General features: G+C 41.3%; 1 protein-coding gene across 1 annotated transcript in view; it reads right to left on the reverse strand.

The window, feature by feature from the left end:
• Positions 1-487: 487 nt before the first annotated feature.
• The window catches only part of adgrl3.1 (adhesion G protein-coupled receptor L3.1), a 122,116-nt gene continuing 103,958 nt past the window's right edge, over positions 488-18,645 (reverse strand). The window contains exons 18-25 of the mRNA XM_034687696.1: positions 17,584-17,650; positions 16,423-16,514; positions 11,703-11,871; positions 9,575-9,754; positions 8,982-9,075; positions 5,799-5,837; positions 4,004-4,306; positions 488-3,103 (exon numbers count right to left, since the gene is read on the reverse strand). Of these exons, the coding sequence (XP_034543587.1) occupies positions 2,460-3,103; positions 4,004-4,306; positions 5,799-5,837; positions 8,982-9,075; positions 9,575-9,754; positions 11,703-11,871; positions 16,423-16,514; positions 17,584-17,650 (1,588 nt within the window). The 3' untranslated portion in view covers positions 488-2,459. The remainder of the gene's footprint in view (positions 3,104-4,003; positions 4,307-5,798; positions 5,838-8,981; positions 9,076-9,574; positions 9,755-11,702; positions 11,872-16,422; positions 16,515-17,583; positions 17,651-18,645) is intronic.

Here is an 18,645-nt window from a genome sequence, read left to right on the forward strand (position 1 = left end):
ACAGTAGTTTGATAAAAGATTAAAGACCGAGCAGCAAGTAAACAAGCTTCCTCGAACATCACTGACACAAAGTTGCTCTCAATGTAACTTCACCAGAGACTTACAGGTGCTGTGAAGAGGTTTCTTTGTACTGTTCATGGTCCCTCATTTTAAAACATGTCAAGGATTGTGTAGTAAGTCTCAATACATTGCAGGACTGTGTTATGTGTGTATACAGAATAAATTGCTCAATGTTTTTCTGACTTTTGCCTATCTATATAACCAGGAAGTTGTACCCTCTTAACATATGCTGATGATTTTCCCAGATGAGAGAATTTCATCCCAATGAAATGCAATGAAATATTGTCATAAGTACAATCATCTCCCAAAAAGTCAGACATGTGAAAACAACGTTGATTGTTTAACTTGTGGTTTGATGGTTTAACTCGTATTTGCATTTCATTTGATGTAACAACCGATTAAACTCAAGAGGCGTAAAACTGCAAAGCTATGTCAGTAATTTATTTGTTGGCAAACAACTTTCACTGTTACAACAAATATTAGTTATGAGATCATTCAACTTGGAACCCATACAAAAAGAATAAATAATTAGCAATAATATTGTAATAATAATCATGATCATAATAATTTAAAAAAAGAACCATAAGACAAACCCAGTGCCACTTTATTAACTCCTGCCTAAAGCCAGCTTTCTTTCCTCTAAGCTTGTTTTGCTGTCTTTAAACCAATAAACAGATAAATAAATAATTTCTCTCTTGGGGACATGGAGGGGGCTTGTGGGATACATGTGCAAGCTACACTTCATACACTTAGAAAATTTTCCTCCTAAATAAGTAAACATCGGCTTTCCACATTGGACAGTGCTGCTGTGTGCAGAGTTTTCACATCTTTAGTACACATAAATGGTGTATTCATGGCATTTCACAAGTGAAACCCGCTTTTTTTTCAATAGAACATTTTTTAAGTTTAGAGAATATTTATTTTACTCAGCTTTTTTTTTTACAAGAAAAACTCGACCAGCACAGCAAAGTTATGTCAATTTGTAGAATATTTGGCAACAGAGAGGACATGTTTCATAAACCATTGTTGTGCCTAAAGGAGGGAAATGCTTTATCAAGAACGAATGAGATGAGACCCACTTCCAGCAAAGACTAAAATGTAGCTTTTCCATACTAACCCTCTCTCACACAACTTTTCCACTTCATCTTCCCTTTGTTTTTTTCATCTACACAGTGGTAAAGTATATAGAAACAATTGATTTGCAAAATGTAAGTGCCAGTGACGTTGCTATAAAAGGACCAGGATGAAGTGTGTGAAGGGTATAAGCGCGTTAATGAAGGAGTGCGTTACTGTCTCTGTATGTAAGAAAGAGTGACATGAAAGATTGTTCCTTGCTCGTTCCGTGGTCTACACATGACCAGAACATATCATGACGTTTCCGAACAGTTCCACAGACAAAAGGTTTGCAACTCAAAAGTAAAAAATAAAAGACTTGGTCATATGCAACATTTGTATCTGTATCTGTATTCTGTACAATACATAGAAACAGTTTGTGATTTCTTCAGAATCCTTTGAGAACTGAAATAACTTTTACAGAAGAAAGAAGAAGAAACGGAACCTGTTGTTTTTTTTTTAATTCAGTCTGCTGTAATATGATGTTCCTTCTTTGTTTTCAGTGAAATACACATTAGCCGCAGTCACTACAACTTGCAGGAATGTTACACCAGCCCAGACACGACTCCAGTTTAGCAGATACGAACAGGAAGAGAATTCAGAACATCAGTGTGATATGGTTACAGTTTGGTTGCCCAATAAAAAAAGTTTTTTGGGATGATCCATAGTGAGAGCATATATCATACATCCTCCACTTGATTGGCAGGTAGTGGGGTGGGGCCTTGTTAAGGCCAGTTTATTTCGTGAACACCAGAGTTTAATATCCTGCTCAACCATTTGGAGAGTTGGAAACATTATCCCTGTAGGTGTTTTTGAGAGTGAGACAGAGAGAGACGGACAGACGGACAAACAGGCAGCTCCTTTACCAGGGCTGGGGGCAGCGCCCCTGTAGTTGTGGTAGTGGAGGCTATATGCTATGATCTGCGAGAGGTCCATATTGAGGAACTTGTAGGGCTTCTGTCAAACCAAGAATCCAAATTGAAGTAACAGGTAGAGTAAAATTACAGAATCCCTCCCCCTTCCTCTCTCTTCCAGCTTAAAAGTTCCATTTGTCTCAGAACAGCCCTGTCAGTCTGGACCACTTTTGACAATACATTCAGTTCCTGCTTCTATTTCACCGGCCATGTCTTAACCATATTGTCATGAACCACGGTTAATGTCTAACAATACATCAATCCAGGCTTGGGCAAGCTCAGTCTATCAGTCTGCATCACAGAATGTTTTCATTGGAGAGTCGGATGTGCGAGAGGTAGGCCAGGGGAGGGATAGAAGTCTCTTGATTGGCTCTATAGACTGGTAACCAGGTGAGCAGGGTCTATGGGCGGCTCCTCAGGTGATGAATCTGATTCCTCCTTACTACCGGACACCATGTATCCATCGCTGCCACCTCGGCCCATGTGGTAGTAGCTCTGCAGCTCATGAAGGTGATTCCTGGAGCCCAGGTTTGGCATGCTCTTATAATAGACGTCATCTAGCTCTGGAGCGGTTGCGCTCTTACAAGGCTGCAGCTCCCCTGAGCTGTCTTCCTCTCCGTCCGTTAAACCGTTCATCTGCCCGTCTGGGAGGTCCGTCAACACGGGCATGCTGGTGTACAGCGAGTCTCTGTGGTTGGGTGACTGCGTGTGCTCATCAGTGTGCTCATTGGTCAGCAGGGGGAAGAAGCTCTCGCTGGTCTCCTGGGGAATGCGCCTTGGCCTTGCAAAGCTGTGGGGCGGGGGTGGAGGCGGGGGATGGCTATCAGGTGGAGGAGGCCGTGGGGGCAGGAGAGGAGCGTTTGACTCCTCTCTGATGATCTCCAAACCAAGATTCTCCTCGTGGGGGAAGGCTGCAGGGTTGTCCAGCACCATGGTACCGTTGTCCTCTTTACCGCTGCCCACACATCCACTCACTCCACTGCTGCTGCTGCTGCTGCTGCCTCCTGCCATGCTCCCTGAAACACCAGGCAAGGGCAGTTAAAGCATTTTTATTTTAACAAGAAGCGGCGATACTGCAGGGTTAGTGACATTTCGTGAAGATCCTAGAAATCTTTAGTGTTGTTATACCTGGTTAAAAAAGTGGCTTACATCAATATATTCATATAAAAGTGGTGATGAACCCTCAGAGGATTATCACTCAGCTATAAAGTGCTGTTCAGCTTTTACAGAAGGTTGAAGAGTCTTTTTTATCTGATTCTATTTTCAAAAACACATCTCAACTCTTTTGGTTCAGCTAACAACTCTTACAAATGTTGTGTTACTTGCAGATAAAAGTTATAAAAACACTTTATGCTACCTGTGCAATACCAAGAGGCACACAAGCAACTAGCTGGCAGAAAGAACAGAGCTTTAGAGCCCAAAGGTTCCTTTGGAGTTGGTTAGAATCAGGTCCAGCTATAAGGAAAATTAGTAGAGGACATTTATTAATCAGAAACACAGCTTCATGTGAGTGCGTTATTGCCTATCTGCCGGATTGTAAGTAAGCAACTGTTCGTTGACAGGGATGCAATATATTCCTGGTTTGTGTTCTGTTAAAGTTTAATTCAGCTGCTCCAAAATTGACTAAAAAGCTTAAAAAATATATATTTACAACCTGCGTTAATAATTATCAATAGTATGAATAGTACCAGCAAATCACATTCAAAGCTTGAGTTGGACACCCTCTCCTGGTTTGAACATTTTGAGACTCTGTGTGAGTTGTATGAGGTTGGTTCAGAGCTGCAAGAGCAGCTGTTTTATTACATTGTAAGGACTGTTTAAGGTAGATTCACTCTTCATTAGAATGGCTCCTGTTTAGCAAAACATAAAGTAAGTGACCATGTGAAACCTTAAATAACCTTAATGAAAGCAGTCACCTCCATTGGCCATGCTGCTGTTGACCAGCTTGTTCATCAGGTTGTGATTGCGCTCTGTGGTGGCTCTCTCGTGGTTGTTGAGATATGACGGGATGTAATTAGACGTCAGCTCTTTAAGGATCTTCTTCTCCAGAGTTGTCTCTTTGTGGTTGCTGTGGGTGCCGTAGCCACCGCTGCGGTCCAGGATCTGGACGCAGTCGCTCAAATACTCGCTGCTGGCCATGCTGTAGTTGTTGGCATGGTTACCATTAAGAGGGAGGGTGTCCATGACACTGGAGTCTCTTGCGTTGTTCAGGATGCCCTCTAAGGAGGAAATAATGAAAAGAAGTATGAATTATTGGGATTCTTACATAAACTAAGTGGATATCTCAGTCGAGAGATTTTAATTATTGCTTGATATCATAGCCTGTGCTGTGAATTGAGGATTAAAGAGTAGCAATGATAATTTCCTTGGAAAAAAAATGCTGCAAGCGTCCATAATTCATTTAAGAGCAACCTCAGAAGTACTTTCTTCTCTCAATTACTGCCAGTACCACAGCAGCACAAAAAGAAGTATTAGAGTTTCACTGCAAAATAAGATAGATGTTTTCAAGTGACACTTCAAGTTATTACACTTAAAGTAATTTTAGGGGTAAACCTTCTGAACCACAATTATAGCTCTAATGTCAATTTGCATTTGATCCAGCACATATCAATGAGATTCAATAGTAATGATTTAAAATTATAGATACATTGCCCTCAGGAAAAGAGAGACCTTTTAAATAGAAGGACTTTTTAAATAGTGTTTCCAGGGAAATAAATCTTAAAAATGTGCAAAAAACTGAAAAGGAGGACTATATTTCATGGACTGACTAATGATTTGGGGGGGGAAAAAGCTTTCTCGTGGCTGACAGCCAAACAAAACAACTGTTTGGATGGAGATTGGTCTAAAAGTGTTAGGCAGAGTGCTTCAGAGGCAAGAAAAGAGAGAAGAAAGTCGATGTTATTGAAGTAGTTGAGGATTAATTTAGCCCGTACTTGTGTCTCGGTAAGGTGCTAATGGACAGCATGAGGGAGAAGAGAGAAAAGGAGACAAAAGTGAGTTCATACATCGAGAGAAACAACTTTCAGCAGCAACACAAATCAACATTTGCACAGTAATTGGAGGCATGATGAAAAATGTTGAACAAAGAAACTTTTTCTGATTCTAAAAATCAAAGTCTGGTTTTTTTTTTTCAGGGCTGCATTGTAAACCAGAAGCTATTGTCTGTGCTGAATTCATAAAACACAGAAAAACAACATAAAAACAGACTTCACAAGTCACAGTAAAAACAGCTTATATACAGTAGACGTGCACTAGCTACACACAAGTCCCAACTGACAAATACAAAACTGCGTTCAAAATGAAGCACACACTGAAAAAATACATTCGACACAAAACGGTCCAAACATTTCATGGCTCCCAAGTAGCTTATAAAAAATAAAGAGAATCATATAGCCTGCATCTATAGCATCCAATAAATCAGAATGCAAACTTGTTGTGCTGCTTCGATAAATCATCAACAGAATTTCCTCTCTGCATTTATGTGCTGTGAGAACTGCCCAGTGGGTGTCCTCTGTGAAATATTATTGCAATGTGATTGATCGCCTCACTTGGGAGCCACAATAAGCCTAGATCAGATATGCAGCCAAAAGTGTATCAAAGCAGCAAACATTTGAAAATGAAATAACCATGCAAAATAAAGGGAGTGTAGTGAAAGTTAAAGCTAACTTTCCAAATGTTGAAGTGTGTTTATATTAGGAAAATCAGGCACACCTTGAGTGTTGTACATGCCCACGGCTGGGTTGTTATAGACTGCAGAATCCCCCAGGAGAGTGTTATAAGGATTGTTAGTACCATGGGGACGAAGGAGAGCATTAGTTATAAGATGATTAGCCATGGCTCCTGGTACAGGCAGATAGAGAAAGAGAGAGAGGGAGAGAGGGAGAGAGGGAGAGAGAGGAAGAGCAACAGCCAAGTCGAGAGAGAAAGAGAGAGGGAAAGCAACAGCCAAGTCAAGAGAAAAAAAAAGAGAGAAGCATTCAAGAAAAAAAAGAGGCAGAAATAGAGTTTGAAGGAGGAAGCGTGTAGATGTTGCAAAGTGGAGGTGAGGAAGAAGGAAAAAGAGGAGATTGGAGAGTGAGTGTGTGGAAGAAAGAGGGAAAGAGGAGGACAAGTAAATCAAACAAGCAAACATAGTTTGAGGTGAAAGCTGAGAAAAAAATAAAAGCTTTACAAGTCATTCTTGCAGCCATCGCATACAGGCCGAGGAGGGGGACGAGAGAGACAGAGAGACAGAGAAAGAGTAGCAAAGCCTGGAGAAGATAATGCTGCAGTTCAATACGCTTGAGCAGAGTAGCATGACTACAGGATAGTTAATGGACAAAGGGGCCAGAACATTTTTTTTTTCTCAGAGCGTCTTCCTCCCAGGTGGGAGACAGACCATGTACACATAAGACACCAAAGAAGGAACGGTAGACTAATGACCACGACAGCTCCTACAGCTCACCCTCGTGTTGAATTCTGCACTGAATCAAACTCTCCTTCCCTATCACTACTCAAGTCTGTGTGTGTGTACGGTTTAGCTTCATAATATGGGTCAGAGGGACAAAACTTAGATGCTCCACCATCTCCACCGAAATTTCTATTGCACTTTATATCAAGGTACACATATTCATCATTGCTAGTCGCTTGTTAGCATGCATACTAGCAACTTATTGGCTCTTTATAAGTCAATAAAAAACACTTATTAGGGCTGTATAACTAGCAACTAGGCCATTAACTCAACTTTTCTTTCCACCTCCTAATTACCAGTTTATATCAAACACTTGATTCTGATTTGTCAGAACCCCATTACAACAGTAAATCAATTTCAACAGCAGCAAAAGCAAATCAGTCTACATAACTTTCTTAATTGGTAAACACTGAAGCTAAAAATGTTACTTTTAGTTCTCAGGCTGGTCTTAAAAGTCGGAAGATAATGACAGTTACCGGGCACGGATGTGAGAGCAGCCTGAGGAGCTACTGAGAAGAAGGAGAGCTGAAAGAGGACAGAAATGTCAACATAAATATTCCTGCAGGACTCCCACGCTCCTTGACTAATGTTGCCTTCAGTGGAAATATTAAGTTTGATCTCATTAAATAAATAAGTAGGCTAATGTTTTAACTTTACCATGAATTCAAATATTCAGCTCAATGTCAATTCCAGTTCTAAGTGAAGGGCCTATAAGCTGAAGAATAAACTGTTACAGAATAATGCATTTAAAGGCTTTTTAACGACCAACATAAGCAACTAGTTAGTTTTCAATATGTGCACCTTTATATAAAGTTCCTCTGACATTTCGGTTTCGTGCTTGGCTCAAAAAAGTACCACAATATCTTGTTTTTATAACAGCTAAATCCAGTGTTTGAGGAAAGCACAGGTCAGTCCATTCTTGAAATACTTTATTAATACTTCCTCCTCAGAAACATGAGGTTGGCATGCAGCCTGAACTTGGCTGACTGAACTTAGCTTCAGGTAGAGTAAATTAGAAAAAATAGAGAATGTGAAGTGTGGCGGCATACTGACTGAATGACTGTCTTGGCATCAGAGAAGGTTTTCTAATTAAAATAATTGCAATCTCACGATTACATCCTAATTATCTGTATTTGTTTTCTTAAAAGGGATGATGCATATTAATCAAATATAGCATTGTAAAAATATCAAGGAAAACATACAATGTGCTGCCAACACTAAAATATGACTAGAGAAATATAACACTGTAGAGATGTTAATGCCTAGAATTTGACTGTAAAGTGAAAAGAATTAATTCCTTCTGCATTTTACTCTCTCAGTATTTCAAAAGTTCAAACTCTCATCAAAATATTCCATTTATTCCATCCCCATCCGTATTGACTAAGACACAGTATGCAGTCATTTGAAATCTACTGGCTAAGTAGCTCTCTGCACCACAGTTTAGAGTGTGGAGGAGAGGAGGAGGAAGAGGAGAAGGTGTGTGTGTGTGTGTGTGTGTGGGGGGGGGGGGGGGGGTGTCTTAAGCCCTGCCTCACTAAGTGTGTGATAATTCAGACGCTGACACACACCGTGTCTGCTTTAGCATCAATCTGTCATGCTAACAGCTTATTAGTGGCCTGGAGGAAGTGAGGGCCACACCTCGACTTAGAGACTAACAAATGGCAGTGAATGCAGGTGTGCGTTCTACAGTGTGCGTGTATCGAAATGTCCAGCCATTTAGGTGTCTATGTCCTCATTACCCTAGCCCTAAGACAGCCGTATTCATGAATCCACTAACAGTGGTTAACTCCTGGGAGGACAGCAAAATACTGCAACGACTACAGCAAAAATACAGCAAAATTCAACTACTGGTCATTGTAGAGGCTGGTAACTACGCCTTGATAATACACAAGCTAAGCTGCACGCAAAGACTTTTAGGTAAAGAACTTTCCTCTACTTTGGTACATTTTGGAAGCAGTAACTTCCCCTTTACAGGAACACCTCCAGATTTTGTCTAATAAAACGTTAATCTGAGGCATCTATGCATAATTTAAAACACAATTAAAGGGACCGTTGGTTTTAGTTCAAGACTTGCATGCATACTTTAACTTAAATGCTTAAAAATATGACTATCCTTTGAGAAAGTGGTACAGAAGCCCTCTTTAGCACTTTGTAGATTCTTAATAGAGGCAAAAACTGGTTAATGTTTCAGTTTAAACAAGAGTCTACTCCTAGCTCTCCTCCTGTAATATCATCTTTTGAAGCAGCAAAGATAAAAGGTTGTTAGTGATATTACCACTCTTTTCGGCTCATCTTCCTTCTTCAAAAACACAGTACCATTATCCAAAGTTTGGACTCCTATCACTTCACTAAATGACAGCGTGTGCTGTCTGAGCCCCCTGCTATTAGTAAAGTTGATATGGTGACAGTGATGAGGATGCAAATGGTGGGTATCCCGTGGTTACCTCTGTTGAGCGTGGCAGAGCTGTTGATGTCTCCTGTGATGAAGGAAGACTCCTGTTTCCTCACAGTGTCGTTCCACATCCGCCTGATACGACTCTATACACAGGAGAAAAGAAAGCAAGAGAGAAAGAGAGGGTGGAAGGGTAGACAGACGGAAGGGGTAAAGACACAGAGGAGAAGCAAAAACGGAGGGAGGAGGAGTAAAAGGAAGGTGAAGGGACAAGTCAAGGGAGGGAAAGACGTGACAACAAAAAAGGGGAAGAAATAAGATAAGAAATGTAATATACAGGGGGCGTGATGTCCAAAGGAAGGGGAAATTTGTGCAGGAGAGGTTGTAAAATAAAAAGCAAAGCAACGACCAGCAGGAGAAGGACAGGTTGGGAAAAGTAATCACCTGTCAATGCCATTTAAACTCCATCCACCTGTGTGTCAGCATCAATATGTGAAGTTGTGAGCCAGGGTTTGGGTTATCTCACTTTCAGTACAGATGTAGCATTTTTTATTTATTCTTAAGTTCCACATTCAAGGTGGAAGTAAATACAGATGAAAGTGTTGGTAGATAACCCAAAACCCTCATGGCGTGTGCCGGTCTCACCTGAGAATCTGCTGTGCTGTAGCGTCCAGGTGTGCAGGCAGGTAAGCTCACCTGTGAGCCTGTGGAGTAGCGGCCGGGTGTCCGTGAGGTGGTGGTCTTGCTTGAGGAGGAGATAGACGTCTCAACGCTCTTGCCGCTGCAGCAGTGAGTACGCAGACATTTTCCGTACTCCTTACGCACCTGGACAGAGGAGAGTGGAGGAGGTGGAGAGGGTCAGACACGCACTGAATGCTATCACACCCCCTGCTAGCACTGCACTGTTTTTGTTCATTGTGTCATGGTAGAAGGGCTAGAACATTACAGTATTGGATCAGTGTGCTGACTGGCCTGCTTGTTGATACCTAATACCGCATTTTAGCCAGGGTCAGAGGCCAGTTACCTTTAATGATATTGGAACGCAGTAAAAAGGAATCATAAAAGAGTAGTACATGATTGATGTTCCACTTTTAATTTTCAGAAATATATCTAAGATGACAAACAGGGTGAGAAACAGACCGGTTGGGTTTAGGTTGATATAGTGTCTCTGGTATCTTTTTTTTTTGGGCTTTGTGAAAACACCATCTCCATAAATATGTAGACATTAAAGGATTTACTCCATAAAAATTCCCCTGATCAACATCCACCCCAAATGTTATTACAAACACGCATCCATCTGAAATGGACATATTCCTCCAAGGGACATATGATGCACTTGTACACACAGAACATCTGCATTTAGATCCCAATCAAGTTAGAACAAATAGCACTGTAATTGCTTTTTAACAAGCCTGTTGGACTGGCAGACGTGTTTTGCCACATGCTCTGTTTGAACAGCTGTGTGCAGAGTTGCTCCATGCATCTTGGGAGAAGCCATGTTGGGCTACTGCCAAAGAAAACCTCAGCACTGTTCTGAGGACATCTCTCAGGATACCTGATCCCTTGGCCTCACACATACCTAAGTACAAGTGCACGCACACACACACACACACGTAAGCACTGCACTTGTTTACGGGTCATACACTTAAAACTAAAAACTCGCAGTGGGACTGCTGCCAGACAAGAGTATTAAGCATTTGATGAATTTTCTTTCCATATCCAACCCCTCTTCTGCACTCCCAGGCACTGACAGTGTGTGGGAGACTCTGAAAAAAATATTCGAGGATGTGTAGGCTCCTCCTGGAAGCCACTCATAATTCAAATATACTAAGTGATACATACAGTATGTACTTACAAATGCCTTCAATCTTTTATGCTAAACAAACCCAAAGGACATTAATAAATAGGAGGCCATCTTTACAAAACAACAGAGCATTGTCCACTGGGAGTAGTGTGTTAGTGATGTCGTCAGAGGATCACATCTGCGTTAAAAAAATATACACACGTTGATCTCTTAAATGATTTATTGCCTTTAATGTAGCGTCTTATGTGATTTGATCCTCTCAGTTTCCAATGTGTTTGTATGTGCATTTCTATAAATGAATATATGTTAGGGAGGAATATATAAAATTATATTTTTTCTCCTGTACTGACAGAGTACCTGCAGAAAGATTAAAACCTCTAATGTAAGTATGTTTCAACGTAACCAGAGGATCCAGGTGGTCCTTGCTTTTGTTTGATTTTAGGGGCTGCTGTATGTTCTGTAATTAAATGTTTATGTTGTCTTTTTGCAGGTGGGCTCTTGATCAATTTTCTATGCATGTATTGGTCTTGTTAGCTTTGTAAAATCAACATAAAAATGTGATCACAAAAAGTAAGAAATCTAACCCAGCAGGTCTCGCTAAATCAAAGATTTCAGTGAGTTATTTCAGGCTTGAGGACCCCGCCTAACAAGGAAAAACTTTCCTCCCTGTCGTGGGTTGGATAGAAACTCTGTTAGACTGGCAGCTCGGTTTGTTACCTGCTGCCACAAGGCGAGACTTACAGTGAGCAGGAGAGACAGAAAGGTAGCGAGAGTGAAAAAGTGAGAGAAATGAGCAGCCGGTGGGGGTTACTGACTGACCAATCATACCTGTGACAGCTCGGCGGATATTTTTGGTGTCCCTGCTGATCAGCGCTAGCATGTGTGTGTGTTCGTGTTTGTAATTGTTGTCCACCTGTCACCATGTCATGTCTCTTTTTGCTCAGCTTTGTCTCAGTTTGTCTCCCTCACCTTCTTCTGCAGTATGCAGTGGAAGATGAAGATGAACATGCCCTGCAGAGAGTTGAAGATTGTGAAGAGGTAGGCCATGATGACAGTGCTTTCGTTGATGTACATCAGCCCGAACGCCCAGGTCAGACCCAGAAGACACAGCAGGGCTATGGCACCGATCACCCAAGACCTGCGGAGGGACAACTCAATTAATGTATGTCCTTAACAATCAAAAAACACAGAGATTTTCTATGTAAGATAATATAAAAAAGTATATAGGAAGTTTTATAACTAAGAAGGATAAAACGTTCCTGTATCAGAAAAGCCAAGTTTTCTGCATGTGGGAGCACTAGGCGGGAGAAAGGGGTTAGAGAGGGTTCATTTCAAGTCCCAAAGCTGTGGGAGTGAGATGGAGAAACAGTGGGAGGTTTTGCCTCAAAGAATTATACTCTAGCAGAAAGGGGGAGAGAGAAGATTGAAAGTAGATTGCTCATTTAGATGAAATCTCAAACAGGGGAGGGGGAGGTCACAAGTTGGCTGACGTCAGCTTGGAGTAAGGAGAAAGTCAAGCATACGCAACTTTTTATAAGTTACATCCAAACTCTATCACTGCCTTTGCCGTGTGCTAATACACAAGTGCATTGCGGAGAGTGAAAGATGTTTTCATGGACAAAAGTGAGCAATGAAGTGTGATTGTGACGATAACAGCTTAATGGAATTTAGTAAAAGTTTTGACGGCTCTGAATTTTAAATAAATCCTATGCAGGAGTGAGTCACAAAGGCCAAATGTCAAAGGAATTTGATGGTGTTGAGGCATGTGTATGCATTGTAAGTTGTGCCCTTAGTGAATGTGTGTGTGTGGTTATGTGTGCGGCCATGTGAGTGGCTTCACTGGGCAGTAAGTACAGGGACATTAGAGCCATTATAAATGACATTTCCCACAAAAGGTCACAGTTTCAGGTCCGACACAGCCGCAAAGATGCCTGTTAATTTGATTGGCTGACCAAGCAGTGATCACCTCTCATACAAGGGATGGAGACAAAAAAAAGAGGGTTAGGAAAGAAAGCAGTGGGGAGTGGGTGAAGAGATAAAGAGCACAGAAGGGGCGATATTAGGAGAGTCAGGAGTAAGGAAGAGAGAGAGAGGGGGAGAGTAAGTGAGTGAGACTGGGGTGATTGATTCGATGTTGCCCTCTGTGGCACCATTCAGGCGAGACAGAACCTCCAATAAAGCTCGTCTGACGACCCTCTTCAATAAAAGGGTACACTCATTCCTCTCCTTTCCATCCCTTCAGTTCACCTCTTCCTCCAGTGCTCCCTTGAGTCATGGCTTTTTCTTTCAGCTCTGTTTGCCCTCATTCACATCACACCATTGGAATATTTCAATAGCACATAAAATCTATAGGTCATAGGAGCTCACAAATCACACGTCAACAAGTAATTCAGCTTTAACAAGGAGGGTTAATGGTTAATTCAGGGGTATGCACGGAGGCTAGGCAGGTTTCTACAGACAAATCAGACGACAAGCAAACCAATCAAAACGTCTCCAGGAAGACGAAGAAGCCTCCTGATTGGAGAGTGGCCTTACCAGAGCCAATCCATAACACAGACAACTTATGATGGCTGGGACTTAAAGAGACAAAGTGGGAGAAAAAATAAGAAGAAAAGGGCATGATGATGATTAACAAGTAAATGAACCACTATAAGACATGACTAATGAAGTGAAATAGATTGAAATCTATTCAGCCCCAGAGTGCTCCAAAAGAAGTAGGAAAGCCATTAAAATGAAAAAAAAAAGATCTTTAAGCAAGAAATTTCAAATCAGTCTTTAATTTTCATCTTTCATTGAGGTGTTTGATCACATTTTTCCTGAAATGCACTAAAGCAAAGATCATCTGGTTTTGTCTTTATTTCTTCAACTTTCCCCTCTTGAAGTCTTAGTCAAAACTGCCATCATGAAAGATACATCAGCAGTGATATTTAAATGATAAATCAGATGAGTAAGCCATTTTGTGCTTTCCATCATAAATTCATAGCTGCGCCTCAGTAAGGCCCGAGCTCTGAGCCTCGGCATATTGTTTGAATTAAACCCAGCCTTTTGTCTTGAGCTGCACTGAACGACAAACAACGCAGTCTTGATTAGATAGCTTAGCAGACAGAGTTTCAGTGCAGAGTGGAAATGAAGTCATATTTTAGAGACACTCGCCAAGGGTGATATGAGTAATAATGGTGAGGCTTGGAATAATATGATGATGAATTTAATGGGGGGCATCTTGAAATGATGTAAGACAAAATAGGAATGTGCTTCATGTGACATGCTAACACAAAGAAAGCTGATGGAAATGGTTTTACATCTGGAATTTATTACTTTATTGCAGAGTGTCAAAGATCCTCAGTCTATAACATAAAGTTAAAGTCAGTAGCTTGTTAGCTCAGCTTAGCATAAGGGCTGGAAAAGCTAGCCTGGTTATGTTTGAATATGAATCAGCAGCTATTATTCAGTAAAGAAAAGAAAAAATGGGGCGCTGCTGGCCTAGCGGTCTAAGCGCCCCATATACAGAGGCTACAGCCCTCGTCGCAGAGGTCGCAGGTTCGATTCCAGCCTCGACCATTTGCTGCATGTCCTCCCCCTCTCTCTACTCCCCGTATTTCCTGTTTCTCTTCAGCTGTCCTATCCATAAAGGCAAAAATGCCCCAAAAATATAACTTAAAAAAAAAGAAGTGAAAAAAAAGTCTTGTGTTTCTTACAGGAGGTCAAGTGCAGAAATGGTTCACAACTATTTTAGTAATACTCTGGCACATAATGAATATTGTGCTTTCTACTCTTTGGTTTTTCTATGATTTTGTGAGTTTTTACGAGTGTTAATACATGGCCGTTAGAGTTGATATGAGTATCGTTTTAACCTTCAGACCGTTTGGCAAGCTACTTAGTTTTTCCATTGGTCCCAGTCCATAGAGTTAAAAAAAATAGAAGACACAGCCCTCCTGTCTAGTTGCCCTTTTCTGAAGCCCTGAATTTGGTTGTGACCTTTTGTTTTATTTTGGCAGCATTAAAGCAGAAGTGCCTGCTCTCCATAAATCTCATAGATCACGCAAGAACCACCTGCTTACAAGTACATCACCTTCAATGTCTGGTTTCACACCTTAACCCACCCCATCACATGCAAGATGTCAGTGAACAAGGGAGTAAGGACGAGATAGACAGATATAACAACCAATTCATGTTTTTATGCACTAACGTTACATAAATAAGATCAACACAAAACTCTGTCAACTGCATGTTTTTTAAAGGTCAGTCAGAACACCTGAAAGCAACACTCAGGCATACATATGCAACAATAATCTATATAACAGTGACAGCTAAATTACTACTGTAAAAATAGCCAGATTTTTAGCAGGCAACTGATCTCATTATTTAGTAACATTGTTGTAAGCACAGCCAGGCAAAAGAGATGACTACAAAAAGAATACACTACAGCACGGCAAATTATATCAGCCACAATAAACAAAAGCCAGATGAGTAAATGAGATCAAACAACATTCCTACCTATCTGAAATTAATTCACAGTCTCACTGTTTATCAAACTCTTGCAGAGTGGCATCAGCATATATTCAAATATTTGATAGATGTTCATCAGTGCAACTGCAATCAGTTGTTTGTGAGTCATTGTATTCCTCTGTAAGTATACGTCTTTAAACAATGTAAACAGCTGAAGGAGGGCAGAGCTCTGGCAGTGGACTCCAGCATCATTAGAAGGAACTTCATGACAGTTTTTATGTGTAGGGAGCTACAACGATAGATCCCTCCCACAACTTTCAGATTATATGGGTCATATACATGTAGCTAGCTGCTGACTTTTGTTATAATGATCATGAGGTCCCGTTCACAGACTCAGAGCTCATGCTTCTCTCAGCAGATGCTGCAATGCTAAAGAAAGTTACATTTCTATATCCAAGAGCCTGAAATATATTCAAGTGTTTTCATCTGCTCATTATAAGTGACTTATTTGCTCTGCACAAGCTAAGGCAGACATTGACAGTGTCACAATTAAGTACCAGAAATAGTGTCATGTAGTTTAACTTTCACCTAATGCTTATGATGTTAAGGCCAATCATGAGCTATCAATCAAATCTGTGTCACTATGTAAGTTGGAGAATGCAGCCAGAGAATGCAAATCAAAATAATTGTTAGATTTGAAAAGAGTCAGAAGACAGAATCATGGTTTGATTTTCAAGAAAGAAAAAAAACGGAGAAAATAATTAGATGTTTGCAGAGTGTGCACAGTACTAGGGCTCCTGGTGCCAAGAAATCATATCCATTAGCTCATTAGGACGATGTTTCTGAGGTCATAAATTAAGTGAGAACCACATTCATTTTCCCATCTTCTTTTTTTTTGCAACCTGTGGAATCCCCTTCCTGCTTCATTAGAAAGAGACACTAAAAGCATTGACTCTACTGTTAAAACAAGAGGCCTCATCCACTTCTTATATACACTCTATGCTCCCGCCTTAATGCTAAGCTAAACTGACAGGCTGCTGGCTTTAGCTGCCATATTGACTGGACAGACATGAGAGTGCTATCAATCTTCTGATTTAACTCTCTGCAAGAAGGTAATAAATGTATTTCCCAATGGACTGAATCATTCCTTTAACTTAATCCAAGCGTACAAGCATGCAAAGTCACACCCATTTTCCAACCTAAGCATGCTGCTGCAATGGCAGCACAGCATACATGCACTTACTTGATGTTGTCCAGACATCCAGAGTCTGGTTTGAGGATGGCTGTGTGATGGAACATCTTATACAGAGCGATACCCAGGAAGATAACATTGAGCTAAAACACACAGGGAAACACACGCAGACAAGTTAATATTCAGCAACAACAAGCCTAATTAAAGAGACAATGTCACCACAACAATTCACTCACAAACAGTGCATATCATTTCATTCTCCCTTCCTGCTGTAATTGGCTTGAGGGACACAGTATCAGCCCACAATCAGCATCTCTTTATGTGCTCAAAAACAGCAGCTTGAGCATGGGGGGAAATACAGCAGTCATTATATCCATTGAGGATCATTGTTACAAAAGAAATCCAATTCTCACTGATGCTGTCTTTCCCATTGGTCTGCTAATGCATGGACAGGGTGGTGTAATAATGACTGTCTGGGCTGGTGTGCTGGATCTCTGAGCCTGTATATGTTACCAATGGGCAAAGAGTCATAACAGAGAGCAATCCCACCTGCACCACTGCCACTTACAGCCTCGGTTAGATCACTGATAGCCTGCCTGACATTTCCTAAATGAGTACAGAGCTTCAGTGTGTGCGCCGACATTCACCTAATTGGGAACATCTCTTTTTCCCCAAACACTGCCTTTTTATATATTTTTTTCTTTTTCTGTCTGAGTGCCTGCCTAGTCGTCTAGCTCTATTTCTGTCTCTGTTTACTTGTTCAAGGTATGCTGACTGTGACTGCTCTTCAAAACAATGTGCCGACTGATGAAGCATCAGTCATTGACACTGGCTGAGTTCATTGACTGTGTTTGCGTTTTTTTAACACAGTAATTAATTTGAAGTAATAAGGCCAGGGGGAAATACTCTGTCTGGATCATCAAAAAGGTGCCTGAGTGCAACTTCTCTTAGTTGAGTTCTTATCATAATCTGCCGTTCTCTGTGACCTTCCAAAGATTCCCACTTTTTTCAAATATGTGCAACCTTTGGAGTTAATCCAATAGTGGGAATTATTACTTTGCCATGAGATCCTGCTTCACTGCTAAGGAGATCAGGCAAACCTTGAAGGAGTTCAACAAACATCTTAATGCATCCACGCCAACATTTGGCAGCTAGTCTACTCTGGCGCTATTTAATGTGTGTATGAGCAGGCATGTATGGTGTGCATCTCACCATAATGATGAGTGTAGCCGGGCCTATGAAGCTCCAGATAAAGTAGGTATCCAATCGCAGCCAGCACCTAAAGAGACAAAGATAGAGAGACAGGGAGAGAGAGAGACGAAAAGTGAGTGAGTGAGAGAGACATCATGCATGACAAACAGTGGGGGGGGATGGAGAGGAAAAGACGCACAGGGATTAAAAACATGCTCCAGCCTTAGATGGATGTGGGGTAGCAAGGATTTACCATCAGAGGACAGGACATGCATCATAGTTACACACACACACATATAAACGCACACACACAACACACAAAAGAGGCACAGTGAGGGGAGAGAGCAGTACATTACATGACATACAGTATATCAAATACATAGAGGGATAAAGGGAGGGCAAAAGGAATAGGAAGGGAAGGGATAAGAAAGTGAAAGAGATGAAGAACAGTGAGAAAGGTGTTGCAGGATGAAAGAAATAGACTTTGTGCACACCTCAAACATACATCACACACAGTTGAGGGAGACAGCCAGGGATGAGCATGCGTGATAAATAAACCTTTACTTCCCCCTCAAGGCTCAGATATATGACATGGCCGCATCCTGTGCTGGCACAAAATATGACATGACTGTGTTCATTTGAATACTGAGTTATGGATGCAGCCCTCATACAAGGCTATTTATGGAGTCTGGGAACGGCTGTGCAGAGGTTAAAGGGGAGAAGAGGGACACATGCACACGCACGCACGCACGCACGCACGCACGCACGCACGCACGCACACACACACACACACACACACACACACACACACACACACACACACACACACACACACACACACACACACAGCAACGTGCACCTACATTCAGAGTTTGAAGGCATGCATGAACACACATACCCCGGCACACAGAGATTCATTTCTGACCGCAACCTTAGCGTTGGTAGTAAAAGATATACTGCTGTATGCTAAATTATAATCAACCGAAACATCTTCACTCATCAACTGCAGCAAGTAGGGAGGGAAAATGAAAAAAAAAAATGTCCCTGAGTGCCCTCCACTGAGGTCAGACCCAACGGGTTGCA

This window comes from Notolabrus celidotus, chromosome 7 (genome assembly GCF_009762535.1).
Source record: "Notolabrus celidotus isolate fNotCel1 chromosome 7, fNotCel1.pri, whole genome shotgun sequence".
NCBI lineage: Eukaryota > Metazoa > Chordata > Actinopteri > Labriformes > Labridae > Notolabrus > Notolabrus celidotus.